At 37.1% G+C, this 20653-nt stretch overlaps 1 protein-coding gene across 1 annotated transcript in view; it reads right to left on the bottom strand.

The window, feature by feature from the left end:
* MNAT1 (MNAT1 component of CDK activating kinase) overlaps nucleotides 1-19550 on the bottom strand; it is a 217754-nt gene extending 198204 nt beyond the window's left edge. The window contains exon 1 of the mRNA XM_007095222.3: nucleotides 19255-19550. Within this exon, the coding sequence (XP_007095284.1) occupies nucleotides 19255-19343 (89 nt within the window). The 5' untranslated portion in view covers nucleotides 19344-19550. The remainder of the gene's footprint in view (nucleotides 1-19254) is intronic.
* Nucleotides 19551-20653: the final 1103 nt, after the last annotated feature.

The raw sequence follows: 20653 nt of genomic DNA, 5'->3' as shown, positions 1-20653 counted from the left end.
ACAATGCCAGAAAAGAGCCAATTATTTCAGCTGATGTTTGGCAAAAACAGTGAATCATTCCTATGCTGAAGGAAACTGGCTATGCTCAACTTAGTGAAAAATCATTTATCCATACTGACAATTTCTGATCTTATTAAAGGTAATTCTTTCACTACACATAATTTCTAACTTACACAACTTGAGAACATAAATTCCATATAAGATTCAACATCACTGTATTTATCACTTATTAAATCTATAAACAAAATAAACTATTTTTATAAAGAATTAGCTACTCAAATTGCTATTTCATGGATTTTGATAAAGTTTATTAAGTCCTTGGTCAATGATAGGAAATTTACAAGGTTCTCACTAAATATTCTGCCTTATAATCAAAGCTTAAATGGTAATAAAAGCTTTACCTTTGCAATTTAAGTTACAATAAACAGTATCACAGGATTCCCCCAGATTACTTTACTTCTAAACCAAAGTAGTTTATATGTCTCTGAATAAGAACCACTTCTCTACATAATGACAATGGCTTATTTGACAGGAGCCCCTTAGAAATCTATTCCCACTATCATAAAAAGAGTCTCAAATAGTGTACAAGTTTTGGTAATGTCTCTTTTGTTATAATAAAGGTGAAGTGATTGCTATTAGTTATCTGTTACTGTGTAACAAAATACCTTCAAATTCAGCAGCTTAAAATAATAAACATTATCTCATACAGTTTCTGAGTGTCAAGAATCCAGCAGCAGGTTATTTCTCAAGACATTAGCCAGGGTTGCAATTATCTGAAGACATGGCTGGGGCCAGAGAATCTAAGAGGGCTTACTCATGTGGCAGGTGTCAGAGGCCTTGATTCTTCACCACATGAGCCTTTCTATATGGCTGCTTACAACACAGAAACTGTCCTTCCCAAGAGCAAATGGTCCATAAGAAAGCTGCAGAGTCTTTTTATGACCTAGCCTTGGAAGTGACAAACCATCACTTCTGCCATATTCAATTCATAACACAAGCAACTCTGATAACCATTTGGAGAGAAATTGCACAAAGGCATGAATATCAGGAGGCAAGAATCATTGGGAGCTCTGTTGGATTTAGGCTACAACAGTGATGAACATACAGATATATGGTTAATGTGGTTGTACATATGTCCACAAATTCTTTGATACTTCTCTTATCACAAAGTGAAGCCTAATTCCCCTCCACCCTAAATATGGACTGTGCTTAGGACTCAAATAGAATGCAGCAGAAATGGCAGTGCCAGACTTCCAAAGCTAGTTTATGACATTGTGGCTTCTGCCTCTCTCTCTTGAATCACTCTAGGGAAAGAAAGCTACCACATTGTAAGGACAGTGAAGAAACCCTTAGGATAGGCCCTTACAGGAAAGAACTGAGACCTCTAACCAACAAATAGTAAAGAACTAAGCCACAAAATTAAGCTTAGAAGTGGATCCTCCAGCTTCATTCGAGGTGTCAGAAGACTGAAATAGTACTGAATGAAATTAAAGACTTAAATAAATGAAAAATATATCATATTTATTGATTATAATACTCAATATTGTCAAGATGGCAATTCTCCCCAAATTTAAAGCAACCCAAATCCAACAGGCATTTATACAAAAGTTGACAAATTGATTCTAAAATCTATATGGAATTGTAAAGGACCTAAAATAACCAAAGCAATTTTTAAAGTAAAAACAAAGTTGAGGGTGCCTGGGTAGCTCAGTCGGTTAAGCATCTGACTCTTGATTTCAGCTCAGGTCATGATCTCACAGTTCATGAGTTCAGGCCCTGCATCAGGCTCTGTGTGACAGTGCTTAGCCTGCTTGGAATCCTCTCTCTCCCTCTCTCTCTCTCTTTACCTCCCCTGTTCATGCTCTCTTCTGAAATAAATAAATAAACTTCAAAACTAATTTAAAAAAAAAAAGTTGAAGGACTTACACTTCCCAAGACTTACCATAAAGCTACAGTAATTAAAACAGTTTGGCTGTACTGGCAAAGATAGTTATAAGTCAATGGAACAGAACAGAGGGTTCAGAAACAGATCCATAGTTAGTCAATTGATTTTTGACAAAAATGCCAAGGCAATCCAATGAAAAAGGAAAGACATTTCAAAAAATAGTGCTAGGGGCGCCTGGGTGGCGCAGTCGGTTAAGCGTCCGACTTCAGCCAGGTCACGATCTCACGGTCCGTGAGTTCGAGCCCCGCGTCAGGCTCTGGGCTGATGGCTCAGAGCCTGGAGCCTGTTTCCGATTGTGTGTCTCCCTCTCTCTCTGTCCCTCCCCCGTTCATGCTCTGTCTCTCTCTGTCCCAAAAATAAATAAACGTTGAAAAAAAAAAATTTTAAAAAAAAAAAAAAAATAGTGCTAGATCCCCTAGATATCCTTGCAGGAAAAATAATAATAATAATAATAACACTCAAAAAGAGAACCCTCTTACCTCACACCAAACAAAAAAGTTAACTTCAAATGGATCACAGATCTAAATGTAAATCTAAAACTATAAAACTTTAAAAGTTAAACTACAACTACCACATAACCCAGACATGCCACTCCTAGGTATTTTCCCAAGAGAAACAAAAAGACATGTTCAGAAGTATCTGGGTGGCTCAGTCAAGTGTCCAACTTCAGCTCAGGTCATGATTTCGCAGTCCGTGAGTTCAAGCCCGCATCTGGCTCTGTACAGACAGCTCAGGCACTGGAGCCTGCTTCAGATTCTGTATCTCCCTCTCTCTGCCCCTCCCCTACTCGTGCTCACTCTCTCTTTCTCTCTCTCAAAAATAAACATTAAAAAAATTTAATTTTTTTAATTTAAAAAAAATGTCCATGCAAAGACTTTTACATGAAAATTCTCCATAGCAGCTCTTTTGTAATACTAACAATCACAAACAAGCCAACCGTCAATTAACTAGTACAAACTAGTATATCTATACAACAGAACACCATTCGGTAATAAAGAGGAATGAACCACTGACAGACACAACAAAATAGACGAATCTCAGAATAATGGAGTCAAAGAAGCCAAGACAAACCAAAAAAAAAAAAAAAACAAAAAGCAGCCTATATGATTTTATGTAAAATAATAGCAAATGCAAACTACTCTATAAGGAAAAGCAAAACTGTTGTTGCTTGGGTATGGGAGTAGAGGGAAGAATAGATTACAAAAAGACATAAGGAAATTTGGGTATGACAGAACTATTTGTTATCTTAATTGTAGTGATCACTTTATGGGTCTATTAACATGTCAAAGCTGATTAAATTATGTGCAGTTTAATGAATGTCAATTCTATCTCAATAAAGTTGAAAAAAGAAAAAATTGGTAATGTCTATTAAAACTATAAATACACATTATGGAGCATCTGGGTGGCTCAATCAGTTAAGCGTCTGACTTTAGCTCAGGTCATGATCTCATAGTTTGTAGGTTGGAGCCCCACGTCAGGCTCTGTGCTGACAGCTCAGAGCTTGGAGCCTGCTTCAGATTCTGTGACTCCCTCCCTCTGCGGTTCATGAGTTCAGGTCCCTCGTGCTCTGTTTCTCTCTGTCTCTCAAAAAATAAATAAATGTTAGAAAAAAGTTTTTTTTATTTTTAAATACACATTTTGCTGTTAGAAATTTATCCTACAGGGCGCCTGGGTGGCTCAGTCAGTTAAGTGTCTGACTTCAGCTCAAGTCATGATCTCGTGGTTTGTGGGTTTGGACCCTGAATTGGGATCTGTGCTGACAGCTTAGAGCCTGCTTCGGATTCTGTGTCTCCCTCTCTCTCTTTCTGTCCCTCCTCCGCTTGTGCTCTCTCTCTCTCTCAAAAGTAAATAAACATTAAAAAAATTTTAATTTATCCTATAGATATACTTGCATTTACACAAAGATAGGATGTGCACTGAAAAACTATATTAAATATCCAAAAACAACCAAAACTTCCATTAATATATGACAGGCTAAATAGATTAATGCATTCTCAAAAGATGGAATACTCTGCAACCATGAAAAAAACAATGACTTATATTTATATGCTCAAATGTAAATTATCCAAAATATATTGATAAATGAATGAACTAAGTGGCAGAGAAATTCATACAGCACAATCTGTGTTTGTGTTTAATCTTCAAAAAAGTAAATACATATGCACATAAACTGCTAGCTGTAATTATACTTGAACAGTACCCTCAGCACACTTAGGATTCTCTATTTCCAACTATTTTATAATTTTTCAGAAACATTACACAACCATTAAGACTGACATTACCACTCATAATAACAGTACTTAATAAATATTAGCTGCTATATGCCAGGCAAATATGCCAAGCAAACTTTGAACAAGTTGCCATTTCTTTAACCTTCACAACAAGCCTGTAAAACAGGCAGTATTATTTTTATCACCATTTTAAAGATTTAGGAATCTAGGAGTCAAAAAAGCCTTTGCTGCAGGTCACTATTAAGTGGTAGCCCAAGGATTTAACTCAAATTTCTTTGATCCCAAAGTTGATGCTTTTAACCACTGCACCAAAAATCTCTAGGTAAGCAAAATGTAGAAACCAAAAACTCATAAAAGAACACAGCAATTGGGAACAGTGTTAATAAACAGAATATAGTCAAAAAGCACAAGCTTATTTCTGGCTCTTGCTTTTGACAGAAAAAAAAACAAAAACAAAAACACCATGGTAGTGTTTACTTAAGTATATGTAATTGTCCTCTGTGAGGTATTTTACTAATCAATCCACTTGGTCTATATGATTTCAGTAATTCCTAGTTTGTTACATTCTAACTTCAGCATATAACATGTTAGTTTCTATTCTAATTCCAAATAATATAAACCCAAATACATAAAGCAAACAGGAGACACAAATAGTGTATTTCCCAAGGGGGAATTATAAACACTAAACATATACTAGCTATAGCAATTTATTATTATTGACACCATTCCTACTTTAAATTGTATGTTCTTGCATTTAGTTGCAACACATTACATAGATTGCTTGCTGCAATCAACCTCCATAAGGAATTAAATATTAATGATATACCGAATACAATTATGAGAAATAAGACATTCAATACAAATAAGGCAGAGGCAATTACTGCAACATATTAATTTTAGATCTTAGAAATATATTTAAACTACCTAAAAAGTAAGAATTTTGTCTTCAAAATTTTGTTTACCAACCTCAGCTTTCTAAAAAAAAACTCATTCCCTTTACTATGATCTGACTGGGCATTGAACAAATATGGATAAAGAATCTTTACTGCTAACACAATATTTTATTAAACTGTATGATATTATATATTCAATTGGCAACAGGAGCATTTTTTTTAATAAAGTAATATGTAGCTCAGCAAATTCCAGTCCCATAAAAATCACACATTATATAAAATTGATTTCTCCTATCCAAGTACTAACCAAGCTCGACCCTGCTCAGCTTCTGAGATCAGATGAGATCGAGCACATTCAGGGTGGTATGGCCACAGACTATAAAACTGACTTCTAACTAGAATCACTCCCAAGAATCAAAAAGTAAAAATTAAAATAAATGCTCTGTAAAAATATTATATACAATTTTTCTGTTGTCAGAAATGTTTTTAATTTTTTTAGAAATGTTTTTTAATATTATCTTTTCAATAAACAAAATACACATTTTAAAATAAGACTGAAAATAAAAGCAAATATTAAAAGTTATATTCCTAATGTCAAATATAAAAATATACCCTTAAAATGTTCCTCATGTATCCTCCGATAGATCTCAAAAATATAACATTTGCCATGTCACACCACAATTCTACTACTTTTTAAGTTTTTTCTCCCATATTTTCTATTCCAACTCCACAGATCAGTAACAAGAAGTAAGATCAAATAAAACATGTTTTGGTAACATTATCCGAAGCAATCATAAAAAATTATGCTCTCTTTAGAGACAACTTAGTTATACCCTGAAAGTAAACACTGTGGAATTATTTATGAAGAAAGTATACTTAACATTGGTAGATTTCAAGACATTTATATTTTAATGGAATGAATTGTTTGTAAGTAAATCAGAGTTAGTGCTAGATGCAGTTTGCTTCGGTTACCTGAAATTAGAATAGCAGACTCATTAAATATATATAAATCAGTGATGCAGAGGCACTGCACCATATTGATGGAGGCTTCATTAATTTTCAATGATATAGCCACTATCATATTTGTGTTCTAAAGAAAATTGAATGAGGTACACAACCACTTTTCTTCATCTCAAAATTCTGTTTTTTTACATATTCTAACAGTAAATGAAAGAAAACCTAATTCTTCAAAACATTTCTAATGAGGTCCATTAAATATTACATTTTCTTTCTTTTTGTAGGGAATATACTTATTTGTTTATACAGGTGTATATTTTTGATACAAATTAAAAAATGAAGTTTGCAAAGTAAAATACTATAAAACTAGTTACCCTCCAAATCACTTTATTGTATAAATAATACATTTAGTCTTCCTAATTTGCATGTGTATACCTCAAAAGCCAAATACTATGACACTGTTTATACATTATCAAATAAAGTGATATGACAAATACAGAATTGGTAAAAAAATCATTATTGAATATTTAAATTTTTTTGTTGTTCTTTTTTTTAATGCTAGCATCCTGGCAACTAAAAATATAAAAAGAAAATTGTTCTAAGTGTATCAAACAGATTTTGATAGTATTGTAGTATTTTCATATTTAAAAGGGTTTGAGTTGCAATCTGGTTGCATTACATTAATAAGAAATTTATTTGGCAAATGTGATCAAAATTTAATTGAATAATTCCTAACTGGGATTTACACAGACACAAAAAAGTAGAGCTGACCAGGTGGGAAATGCAACCATTTAACCTTACATAGGCTTCAGTTTTCCCATCTGTTAAAAAAAGAAAAAAGGGACAAGTGTAGAACAAAACTAAAAAGATGACTGCTAGGCTCCTTCTGATTTCAAATTAACTGAGTTTGCCAACTCCTATCAATTCTTTTGACAAAACAAACAGCACTTTGAGGCACGTACTTTTACACAAGCTGCCATGTTCAACATGACAGCCAAATCAGACATCACATTCCACTTTCCTAATGGGACTAATACTTAGATCTTTCCTCTTTAGTGGCTGCTTCACAAAAACATTTATGCATTTTGAACGACCTAAACTTTTTTGTTGCCTTCATGCTAATCTTGCAAAAATTTGTAAGTTTAGGAAACACCCACCAAAATTATTTGCTTCCCCAAAAACCTTTTCCTACATCAGGAATATGTTGACAATTAGGTTTCAGGAGTTCAGGTTTGTTTAATAGCACTTTTTCAACAAATAGTTTAACAAATGGCATAATACCGACTTTCACACCTTAATTGCAAAGAATATTTTTATAACTCTAAACTTCCCTTTGGTTTCTTGTAAAGAAAAAACAACTAATTTCCTTTTAATGACTCAGAAGAGCTCAAACACCATAAAACTAATGCGGGTAGTAACCGTGTCTGCTATACTCACTGTTGTATACTCACACACAGTTTTTCAACACTGCTTAAGTACAAGACTCTCTTGATAGGTAGTATAAAACACAAAGTCTCTCCCTCAGAGATCTATGTCGGAGCCCAGAAATTTGTAATTGAACTCGACACCCAAGATGATTTTTAGGATGAGGTAAGTCTGGGAATCAATAACCTGGAAATTTTGAGTGTATAAGAAAGATTGCAAACCGGGGGCTTGGGTAGCTCAGTCAGTTGAGTGTCTGAATCTTGGTTTCAGCTCAAGTCATGATCTCATCGTCATGAGATCTATGCACTGGGTGTGTAGCCTGCTTGGGATTCTCTCCCTCCCTCTCTGCCCCTTCCCGCCCAAAAAAGGTGTAAACTCAAAGAAAAGACCAAAACTATTAACTAAATTACCCAAATTTTAAGAAATTAAAGAGGGATTAAAAATTACTATCCCAAACAAATGAACAATTCAAGACTAGAACCTAGATTTTCTAACTTGTGATTCAATATTCTTTCTGTTACTCAATAGATTTGGATTATGAAAATACACAGAACACCAACTCATATATGTAGTGAAAGCAAAAACCATCTCCATTAGGAGAATGATCTTGAGATATTCATTGTAATTACCATTCAGAACATATGAGACATTAATTCTCTAGAGCTGTTCTGCAACATTATATTCTAATCAACTTGAAAACATTCCATTAAAAAAAGGGGGGAATGTCTAGAAAGTATTAGGGAAGAAAATGAAGTAACAAAAAAATGAGAAACTGCAAAAGAAATGCTAAAGAGGAACAAGCAATTGTCAGTTTTAAGGTAAGAAAATAGACACGTACACACAGAACTGAGACTACAGGAAGTAAATGACTCAACAATATAGTAAGGCCAGCTTTTTCTTAAAAACATAATGTAGTAACTGATGCCAGACTAGCATTCCCACCATGAGAAACCATAAAACAAACAAATGTTTGAGACACCTGTTTGCAGGCATTAGACAATAGACTACACAAAGACTATAATCTCCAGAAACGGGTAACTCACAAGGTGAGCCTACAATTGCCTCAGTTTTCTACCTGACACAATTTCCTTGGCCATTCTCAACAAGTTTGAGAAGGGCACAGTAGTTGTGCTAGACTGAGGAGTCAGAGATCAGAATTCAGTGCACTTGATATAGCTGAAAAATGCAAAGCAGAAGGTTCAGAAGTCTGTAGGAAACCTCCACGAATCCTTGACCAAAAAAGCAGGCTGCACATGTGCAGGGCAAAACCAATCAAGGCTTAAAAGATGGTAGATGAAAGAGGGATAGAGGGTAGTTAAGAGTGGTGGATACACTTTGAAGTTCCCACCCAACCAGAGTAGAGACACCACATTACAACTTATTAACACGTTAGACATCCAGCTAAGATACCAAAAAGGCCACAACTAAGAGTAAGTATCACATCCTAGAATAGGACTTATTCTTAGACTCCCCTAACAAAGCTTAAAATCAAGACCGAACAAATTTTGCAAGGAATTAGAATTTTGGAAGTTAAGTCGCACTAAAGTAAGGAAACACACCATGCTCGCTGCAGCTCCATTCTAGCAAATATTAAAACCAAGCTTACAAAGTTCAAGGTAATCAGCCAGCAAATGAATTGCCCGCAGAATTCACATACACACACACAGAGAAAGATAAACTCCAGGATCTCTAAAATGTAACATCTACATGATCTAGTTTACAACTGAAAAAAGTACTAAATGTGCCAAAATAGAGAAAAGAATGAAAAGAAAAAAGTCAAAAAGAACAGTTGATAGAAATCAATCCTACAATAGCCAAGATGTTGAATCTAGCAAACAAAAACCTTAAAATCATCTATTATAAAATTTTTTTAAGTTTATTTATTTAACTTGAGAAAGAAAGAGCGCATGCGTGGGCAGGGGGAGCCACACACAGGGAGGGAGAGAGAGAGAATCCCAAACAGGCTCTGGAGTGTTGGTGCAGAGTCCAATGTGGGGCTCAAACTCCCGAACCGCAAGATTATGACCTCAGCTGAAATCAAGAGTTGGACACTTAAGCAACTGAGCCACCCAGGCAAACCTCATATATTATAAATATTTTAAAAGAATTAACACAAAGTATGTCCAGAATTAAATGAAAATACATTCAAAGAACTAAATGAAGATAGTCTTAATGCATGCACAGATAGGAATTCTAAAAGAAATGAAAACTATAAAAAAGAACAAGATAAAAACTGTAGAATAAAAAGTGCAATAACGAAAATATACTGAATGAGCTTACCAAAAGAGTGGAAATAGCATATGGGATTGAAGATAAATCAATAGAAGTAACTGATCTAAAGAACAGAGAGAAAAAAGACTGAAGAAAAATAAGTCGTACCACAGGGACTTACATTATATCAAAGAGTCTAACACACATGTAACTGGAGTTCCAAAATAAGAAGAAAGTGTAAAAAGTGCAGAAAGAATCACTGAAATTTCCAATAGGAAGAAAAACACTGACTTACAGATCTAAGCTCAGCAAACCTCAACTAGGATGAATACAAAGAAAACCCATATCTAGAACATACTCAAACTGCCAGAAACCAAAATTAAAGAGAAAAATCTTAAAAGCAGAGGCACCTGGGTGGCTCAGTCGGTTAAGCATCCAACTTCAGCTCAGGTCATGATCTCACGGTTCGTGAGTTCAAGCCCTGTGTCAGGCTGTGTGCTGACAGCTCACAGCCTGGAGCCTGCTAAGGATTCTATGTCTCCCTCTCTCTCTGCCCCACCCCCACTCATGCGTTCACGCGCTTGCTCGCGCTCTCTCTTTCAAAAATAAACATTTTAGGGGCGCCTGGATGGCGCAGTCGGTTAAGCGTCCGACTTCAGCCAGGTCACGATCTCGCGGTCCGTGAGTTCGAGCCTCGCGTCAGGCTCTGGGCTGATGGCTCGGAGCCTGGAGCTTGTTTCCGATTCTGTGTCTCCCTCTCTCTCTGCCCCTCCCCCGTTCATGCTCTGTCTCTCTCTGTCCCAAAAATAAATAAAAAACGTTGAAAAAAAAAATTTTTTTTTTTAAATAAAAAAATAAACATTTTAAAAAAGAAATTTCTTTTAATCTTAAAAGCAGCCCCAAAAGATTTTTGTGTAAAGGGAACCAAAGATATGAGTAACAGCTAACTTCTCATCACAAACAATGGAGATCACAAAACACTGATATCTTTCAAGTGGTGAAATGCCAACCTATAATTTCATATTCAGCAAAAATATCCTTCACACAGTTAAGCAAAATAAAAACACTTTCAGATAAACAAAATCTGGGAGAATCATTCACCAAGAGACCTGCACTACAAGAAATACTAAAGAAAATTCTCTAGGCAAAATAAAATCACAACAATTGTAAAATATAATCCAAAGGAAAGAAAAGGGGCACCTGGGTGGCTCAGTCAGTTAAGCATCCAACTTCGACTCAGGTCATGTTCTTGAAGTTTATGAGTTCAAGCCCCATGCTGGGCTCTGTGCTGAAGCTAGGAGCCTGGAGCTGACTTCAGATCCTGTCTCCCTCTCTCTCTGCCCCTCCCCCCGTCTGTAATAAAATTTTAAAAAATTAAAAAGAAAAAAAAAGCGAAGAAGGACACCAAATATAGTATATAAGAAGGTGAACATAAAGGACAATTTCACCACTTAATACCCACTAGGACGGCTCTAATTCAAAAAAGATAAATAACAGGTGCTGCCAAAAGAGGTAGAGAAACTGAACCTTCATATACTGCTAGTGGGAATGTAAAACGTGCACCACTTTGGAAAACAGTCTTACAGTTCCTCAAATGGTTAAACATAGGGTTATCACATGATCCAAAAATTATACTCTTAAGTACACAGCTGAGAGGAACAAAATCATTTGTCCATACAAAAACTTGTACATGAATATTCATAGCAGCATTATTCATAATAGCTGAAAAGTGAAAACAACCCAAATGTCCATCAACAAATGAATGGATAAATAAAATGTGATATAGCCATACAATGGAATACTATTCAGTAACAAAAAGAAATGAAGTCCTGATACATGCTACAACATGGATGAACCATAAAAATATTATTCTGAGTAAAAGCCAATCACAGAGGACCATATATTGAATGATCTCATTTATGCAAAATGCCCAGAACAGGAAATCTATAGAGATAGAAAGTAAGATTAGTGGTTGCCTAGGGCTAGAGGGGCAATATGGGAAAGGGAATGTTTGGAAAGTGATGGTTAAGTGATGACAGGTTTCTTTGTGAAGTGACAAAAATGTTCTAAAGTTGATTATGGTAATGCAAGCGAGCACATCTCTGAGAATAAACTTGAAGCCATTGAACTCTACACTTAAAATGGGTGAATTTTATGATATGTGAATTACATCTCAATAAAGGTGTTTTTAAAGACTCTCAATTTTCCACTTTTCCTTAAAGACAACTAACTGTTTAAAGTAAAAATAACAATACTGAATCACATATAAGAGTAAAAGATACATCAACAGCATAAAAGATAAGATGGGTGAGTAAATAGAATTACATTGTTCACATTTGTGAGGTATGAAATGGGAAGTGAAAAATGGGAATATCAGATGTTGACCCTAAACAGATTTTGATAAAGATATACATTGTTATACCTAAAGAAACCATTCAAAAACTATTAAAAATATTAAAATAACAATAAAGAGCTATTGCTAATAGGCCAATACTTTAAAATATCCAATTAGTGGGGCATCTGGGTGGCTCAGTTGGTTGAGCATCTGTTGATTCCAGTTCAGGTCATGATCCCAGGGTTCTGGGATTGAGCCCTACATCAGGCTCTGCACTGAGCATGGAGCCAGTTTGAGATTCTCTCTCTCTCTTTCTCTCTCTCTCTCTCATATCTCTCTGCCACTCTCCCCTGTTTGCACATTCTCTCTCTAAAATAAAATAAAATAAAATATCCAATTAGTCCAAATAAGGCAAGAAAGGAACTTGAACAAAAAACGAAAGAGACAAGTGGAAAACAAGTAGACTTAAGCCCAATGAGCTCAATAATTACATTAAATATAAAGGGACAAATACACCAACAAAAGGCAGAAATTGGTGGGCCAGGAGGGCGCCTGGCTGGCTCAGTCAGTAGAGCATGTGACTCTTGATCTCAGGGTCACGAGTTCAAGCCCCAAATTGGGTATGGAGCCTACTTAAAATAAAATTTTTTAAAAAATTTTAAAAGAAATTGTTGGGCCAGGTAAAAAAGGAAGACATAAGTATCTACTAATATAAGACATACATTGGTTGAAGGCAAAGGGATAGAAAAAGATATACCATCAAACAGCATAAGAAAGCTGACATGACTATATTAATTCAGACAAAAACTTCAGGACAAAGAGTACTACAAGAGACAATTCATAATGACAAAAGGAGATATTCATCAAGAAGACATAGGTGAGACAATTCATAATGACAAAAGGAGAAATTCATCAAGAAGACATAGGTACCTATGTACCTAACAAGAGAGCTACAAAATACATGAAGCATAACAAAACTAAAAGGTCAAACCGACAAATCCACCATGTAGTTGGAGTAATTGATAAAATGAGTAGATAAAATAAATTTGTAATATAGAAGATCTGAGTAACACTACCAACCAAGCTGATCTAATTGACATTTATAACACACTACCCCTGACAGCCACAGAACATTTTTTTTTTTTTTTTTTTGAGAGAGGGGTGGAGGGAGAGAGAGCTCCTGCGCACAAGCAGGGGAGGGGCAGAGAGAGAGAGGGAGACACAGAATCCTAAGTAGGCTCCAGGCTCTGAGCGAGCCCGACATGGGCCGAACCCATGAAATTCAAGATTATGACCTGAGCTGAAGTCCGACACCCATCCACACCCATCCGCCTGAGCCACCCAGGCACCCCGAACATTCTTTACAAATGTACATTGATTGCTCACCAAAATAGACCATTTACTGGACCATAAATAAGTTCTCAGAAAATTTCAAAAGATTAAAATTATTAATAGAGTATGTTCTCTTACCACAACAGAATAAAATTAGAAATTAACAATACTTAGAAAGTCTCTTTTTTCAAATTCTTTTACCTAGAATGAGTGCCTTTTCCTAATTTGCCTGCCCTAAGGAGGCACTGTTTCATAATTTGCATAAAAGTACTGGATAAGCCCAGAATATCAGTTAAAACAAATACATTAACACCACTTATTAATCATTCTTTCCAACAATAAATAAATTCAACCCTAATCTGATAAAGCTTCTAAATGTAACTAATAATTTACAGAAAAGATAGAGGAACACATTAAACAATACCACAGCGACGCAATCAGCAAAATTCACAGTAGTAACTCTTCAGGACAAACTACCCAGTATCATCAGTGAGAATAGAAATAGAAAAAAAAGCAAAGAGACACAGAGAGAAAGATCTTAAGTAAATGTGACAAAATACTGACTTTCATATATCAGGACATGTTCCTTTATTCTACTACTTTGTGTCTTATGCATGTTTAAAATGAAAAAAGCAGATTTAGTAAAATCAAATACATGTAAAGCTTCCACAAACAAGTTTGCCAAGAAAGGTTGGGATTAAAATTAAATCATTAACAGGTGCCTGTGTGACTCAGTCAGTTAAGTGTCTGACTCTTGATTTGGCTCAAACCACGATCTCATGGTTTGTGGGTTCGAGCCTCACATCAGCTCTACACTGACAGTATGGAGCCTGCTTGGAATTCTGTCACTCCCTCTCTCTGCCCCCCACCCAAAATAAATAAATAAGGGGCACCTGGGTGGCTCAGTCAGTTGAGTGTCCGACTTCAGCCCAGTCATAATCTCAGGGTTTGTGAGTTCAAACCCCACATCAGGCTCGCTGCTGTCAGCATAGAGCCCGCTTTGGATCCTCTGGATTCCCCTCTCTCTCTGCCCCTCCCCCACTCATTCTCTCTCTCTCTCTCTCTCTCTCTCTCTCTCTCTCTCTCTCTCTCTCTCCTCTCTCTCTCTCTCAAAAATAAGCATTTAAAAAAAATAAAATTTAAAAAATAAACTTTAAAAAAATTAAATTATTAAAAACTTAGTTAATATAACTGAATCCATCGAATTCAATATGCCTCCAGAATTCTATGAAAGAATTCTACGAAAGACCTGTTTCTTAAAGAAACAGGTGGTCCTGAAAAAAGAAAACAATTCTCCTTTTCTTTAATTAAAACAAAGCTCATCCTTGAACTGGAAAACAACAAACATGGAGTCCAATCATCTTTAATGTGCATGTAATCAATCCATTTGAGTGTTTGCTGGATTGAATTGATACAAAAGGGAATGCTTCCTCAGTTACTAGCAATTAAGAGAGGAAGAATTTTTCATTATGTTTTCACTTCTTTCTGCTTCTGTATTTTTTCCCATAAACAGCAGTCCTAATTAATCTTATCATAATCCTATACTCCTTATCTTTTGCGTATCACTACTGCTACTCACTCTCTTGCCTCCTCAAATGCCTTTGCCAACTTGAGGACATGAACAAATATAAAATCATGTGGTAGCCAGCATCAAGGTGGCCCAGTAATCCCTACCTGATAGTATTCACACTCTTGTGCATACTCTTCCACATTGTAACAGGGCTGCTCAGTATTAACAAATAAAACAGCACAATGATAGTAATGTCATGTCTGTGATTAGATCATAGAAAGTTCTGGGCTTCTGGTTCTCTCCCTCTCTCATCACAAACTCTGGGAAAACCCACATCATGAGTACCCTATGGAGGGTCCACGGGGAGAAAATGAACCCTCCTGCCAAGAGCCACATGAGTAACCTTGGAAAAAGATATTCAGTCTCAGGCAACAGCCTGAGCAAACCTCTGAAGAGACTATGGGACAGAATCACTCAGCTAAAGTCACTCTCAGATTCCTGCCCCTCGGAAACTGTGAGGGCAGGTCACGATCTCAAGGTTTGAGCCCCACATAGAGCTCTGTGCTGAGTCTCAAGCCTGTTTCAGATTCTGTGTCTCCTTCTCTCTCTGTCCCTGCCCCACTCTTACTCTGTCTCTCAAAAATAAATAAATTTTTTTAAAAACATGTTTTAATTTAAAAAAAGTATTTCACATCAAAATCCATAATGTTGTATTACTTATCAAAACGAGATCAAAAAAATAATAATGCCCAATATCAGCAAAGATTTGTGGCAAAAAGAATTACCATATTGTTGTTGGGAGTATAATTGATACAACCTTTTTTTGAGAACAACTGGGCAATATTTAACAAAACTTAAAAGTCACATACAATTACACTACTAGGTATTTACCCTATGGCTTGACTGTTATATCTTATGAATATGCCTAAGTGCTCAAAGAGCTAGCTAGCTAGCTACCAAGTTCACTCCAGTGAAAAAACAGAAACATAAAATATTCATCAAAAAGATTCTGGGGGGCAACTGGGTGGCTCAGTCGGTTGGGTGTCCGACTTCGGCTCAGGTCATGACCTCACGGTTCATGAGTTCGAGCCCCCCATCGGGCTCTGTGCTGACAGCTAAGAGCCTGGAGCCTATTTCAAATTCTGTGTCTCCCTCCCTCTCTGCCCTCCCCCCACTCTCACTCTGTCTCTGTCTCTCAAAAATGAAAAAGCATTTAAAAAAACTTAAAAAAAGATTTTGGTTAAATGGGGCACCTCACTGACTCAGTCAGAGGGGGAACGCGACTCTTGATCTCAGGGTTGTGAGTTTGAGCCCATAGTGGGTGTAGAGATTACTAAAAACACATAAACTTGAAAAAGTGTTTTTTGGTTAAACCAATTATAGTATAACTAAACACTGAACTACCATCCAACTGTTAAAAATAAAGAGGAAGACATATACACACTGATTTATAAAAGATATCCAATATACGAATATTTTAATATTAATATTTTAATATTTTATATATTATTTATATATATATATATTATGTATATAAATTATATATATAAATCCCATTTTCCAAGAAAGAACATGATAACAAGTTCATATCAAGAAAACTACAAAGGTGTGCCTGAGTGGCCCAGTCAGTTAAGTGTCTGACTCTTGGTTTTAGCTCAGGTCATGATCTTACAGTTCATGAGACTGAGCCCTGTATCGGGCTCCGAGTTGACAGCAGCAGAACCTGCTTGGGATTCTCTCTCTCTCCCTCTCTCTTTGTCCCTCCCCTGCTCGCACAAGGGCACATCCTCTCTCTCTCAAAATAAATAAACATTAAAAAAAAAAAAATTACAGAGGCACCTGGCTGGCTCAGTTGGTAGAGCATGCAACTCTTGACCTGGGGGTCATGAGTTCAAGCCCACATTGGGCGCAGATACTACTTAAAAATAAAATCTTAAAGGGGTGCCTGGGTGGTTCAGTTGGTTAAGCATCAGACTTCAGCTCAGGTCATGATCTCTTGGTCCGGGAGTTCAACCCCCATGTTGAGCTCTATGCAAACAGCTCAGAGCCTGGAGCCTGTTTCAGATTCTGTGTCTCCCTCTCTCTTTGCCCCTCCCCCACTCGCATTCTGTCTCTCTCTCTCTCTCTCTCTCTCTCTCTCTCAAAAAACGAATAAACGTTAAAATAAATAAAATCTTAAAAAAGAAAATTACAGATCATTAGAATTAAAGCTATTATTTTGACATTTTATAGTCTCTTAAATTCATTTAAAGATAATCATTATTGTACAAGTCCTACATAGTAGCCCAAATGACTCCTGTTTTAATTTCATCTCTGCTTAGCACACATACTACTCACAATAATGATAATATAACCAATATATATTAAACAAATACTATATTTGACAACAGAGACAGAAACTCTACAAAACAATTCCAAATATTTTATATATTTAATCCTCAAACACTGTAATATAGGTAGTGCTACTATCTCTATTGTTCAGGTAAGAAAAATGAGGGGCGCCTGGGTGGCTCAGGTGGTTAAGCAACAGACTCTTGATTTCAACTGAGGTCATGATCTCCCAGTCTTGGAATCAAAACCTGCAGCCGGGCTCCACTCCAGCTCTGAGCTGGGCATGGAGCCTTCTTAAGATTCTCTCTCTCTCTCTCTCCCGTTGCCCCTCCCCCACTAGCATGAGTGTGTGTGCAAGCACACACGTGCTCTCTGTCTCTCACAAAAAAGAAAAATGAGTGCAAGGTGTTAGTAATTTGCCCAAAGCCACAGTTCCTGTAGGGACTGTGTAAAAAATTCAAAATCATAAGTTTGTTCTTTTATCCAATACGCTATATTCTTTTATCCATTTTGTTCATATTTCAAGTCAAGAAAGAACTATAAAATGTGGTCTATACCTAACAAATTAGCAAATAACCAAAATAAATAAAACAATAACAATAAATAATTTTTTAAAGATTTTATTTTATAAGTAATCTCTACACCCAACATGGGGCTCAAGCTCACAACCCCAAGATCAAGAGTGTAACACTCTACTGACTGAGCCAGCCAGGCACCTTAATAACTTAGACAATTCTTAACTCTTATGAGAAAGCAAAAAGGACTAAGGATACCACAAAAGCAATTTCTAATTAAAAATAAGTCATCTCAGGGCGCCTGGGTGGTTCAGTTAGTTAAGTGTCTGACTTCGGCTCAGGTCATGATCTTACAGTTTGGGAGTTCAAACCCCATGTGGGGCTCTGTGCTGACAGCTCAGAGCCTGAAGCCTGCTTCAGATTCTGTCTCTGTCTCTCTCTCTGCTCCGCCCCCACTTGCACACTGTCTCTCCGTCTGTCTCTCTCTCTCAAATATAAATAAACAAAAAAATTAATTAGAAAAAGTACCAATACATTAACAAACCTTATTATAATCATTATAACTACAACTGACCATGCAATTTATGCTTACCCAAAGACCTAGTCTATCACACTGTAGATTACCCATCACCTTTTATTTCTAAGAAACCTCAGAGAAACTACAGGAATATATGCTCACCATAATACACCACCTTCAATCCCAAGTGCTTTATAGAACCACGTTTACTGAATCACATGTGACTATAAAAATGTGGCAAGAAACATGCTGACCAATTCCTGCACTTATTCTTCAAAATAAACAAACTTAACCTCCTTCTTTCTCCTCCCCTCCCCCAAAATGGGCGTTCTGGAGTCAGACATCCTGTGTTCCAATTCTAGTAGGGCCCACTTAATAAGGACCTTGAGCAGTCTCAGTCTCCTTCCCTGTGAAATGGTAAGGATACTAATACTTACCTCATGGGGCTGTTTGGGAATGAAGTGAGACAATTCATGGTAAAGCGCTTAGAACACTGCCTGGCACATAATGTGCACTCAATAAATACCAGCCACCATTACATCTCCAAAACCGCCAAGAATCTAGACTTACTCCCTTTTAGTGATGAGAATCTAACCCAACTCCATCAGGACAAAATGGTTTATAGACGGTTTTCATATTACCTTACATAATAAATAGAAGTATATATTCACAGTAATTTTGTTTTCATAGCAATTTCGCCCTTTTCAATAAAAACATTTCCGTAAAATTAAACACTCCAATCCCCCAAGCTTTTAACCAGCGGCATGTCTGGACCCCAGCTGTCAACACAGCCTGGAAATACCCCGGCTATGAAGGGGGAAACCTGACAACCTGCTGGGTACTACATCTGGGAACCTGCAGTCCAAAGCAGGCCAGCGCGGCTCGGGGCTACCGTCTGTTTACAGAAACAACGTCACCTTTTCCCATTTTCCTCCCCAGTGTTGAAACGAACGACGCCCTTTTCTCCCCTGAGCCCAGGCCAGACATTTCCCAGCTCTCTCCTCCCGCCCTGCGAGTCTCACCCCCATGGAACCCACGGTCTCCCGACTCACAGAGTGTGCCCGCACACATTCACCATCAGCTTCAAGGAGGGGTTCCGGTATTTAGTGGTCTTACACCGGGGGCAACCCTGATCGTCCATGGCGGTTCCCTCCTGTGGATTCTCCCCCGACGCCTGCTTTAGCTACAGCCAGAGCAACCCCAAACCTCCTCCAAGCGGGTTCCTACCAACAGGCACTTGGCTGGGACGGTCCCGTTGCAAATGCGCACCGGCCGGGGCGAGACGCTGCAGCACAAACGTTCCGGCCGCGAGTTTTCCGGTCGTGCAGCTGGGGCTTGGTCTTAGCTTCCGTAGGCCAGTGCACTATCCTAGATTTCGGGGAAGAGCTATTAAAATGTCAAATTGTACACAAAGCTCCATCTCCATGCATGTAGAAGTATTTTTTTAAGGAACTGTGTCACAATTAGGCACATAGATTTCACCTTGTACTGTCTGGAAAGCATTACCATGATTTCAAAGATTTATGCCCTGTGTACATAATCAATAATTCAGACTAGCATTTTCTTTTGAATAATTTGAAAGCCTGTGCTTTATATTCTCCTTTATACTTGCACAGTCATGCAAGCACAAGTTCGCAAATAAAAGTTTGAAAAAGTTACCTATAACAAAAGTCTCTACACCAACCCTAAATACTACAGATTCTCACTAAATTCTGGCATCTGTTCTGCAGAGTCACTTAATTCAAGACTGTCAAGTGTGCTTAACCGGTGTCACCTGGTTCTTACATCCACCCCCCCCCAACACCCCAACCATATACACTGTATTTCAGCAATTGTAAGATCTGAGAGCCTGAATCTCTTTGGCAGTTGTAAACCACATTCACTGCATTTATCAGGATTGCAAAGAAAGCCTATAAACAGATCTATTAGATAAACTCCTCCCTCTGTAAGGGACACATGTTCATTGCCATAACAAGGATATGTTGATATTTATTGAATAAGTAGAGTGAAGAATAAATAAACGAGCATCAAATACTAGTTCACTGTGAAAAAATTTTAAGCCAAGCATCATCTTGTAATCTGGTCCAAATTCCATCAGAAGTAGACATGCAAAGTTTTTCAAATTAACCCATACAATGAATACTAGCTATATACACACATGGTAAGTTTAACTTTTGATAGCACTTTTGCTCTTTTCAATAAAAACATAAAAAGCAACATTCCAACTCCCACTTTTTTTTTTAAGTAGGCTCCACTCCCAACATGGGGCTCAAACTCAGGACCCCAAGATTAAGAGTTGTGTGCCCTACCGAGCCAGCCAGCCACCTCCCTCCCAACTCCCACTGTTTTAAACAGTGAACTCAGTATGAAACTCAGTGTGGTAATACAGTTAGGATTTCCATGGGTTACAAGAAGAGGAACCTGACAAACAGCTAGATATGACATCTGGGA

Source organism: Panthera tigris, chromosome B3 (genome assembly GCF_018350195.1).
Source record: "Panthera tigris isolate Pti1 chromosome B3, P.tigris_Pti1_mat1.1, whole genome shotgun sequence".
Classification (NCBI taxonomy): Eukaryota; Metazoa; Chordata; class Mammalia; order Carnivora; family Felidae; genus Panthera; species Panthera tigris.
Note: the sequence above shows the minus strand (reverse complement) of the source record. Positions and strands in the feature narration are given on the sequence as shown.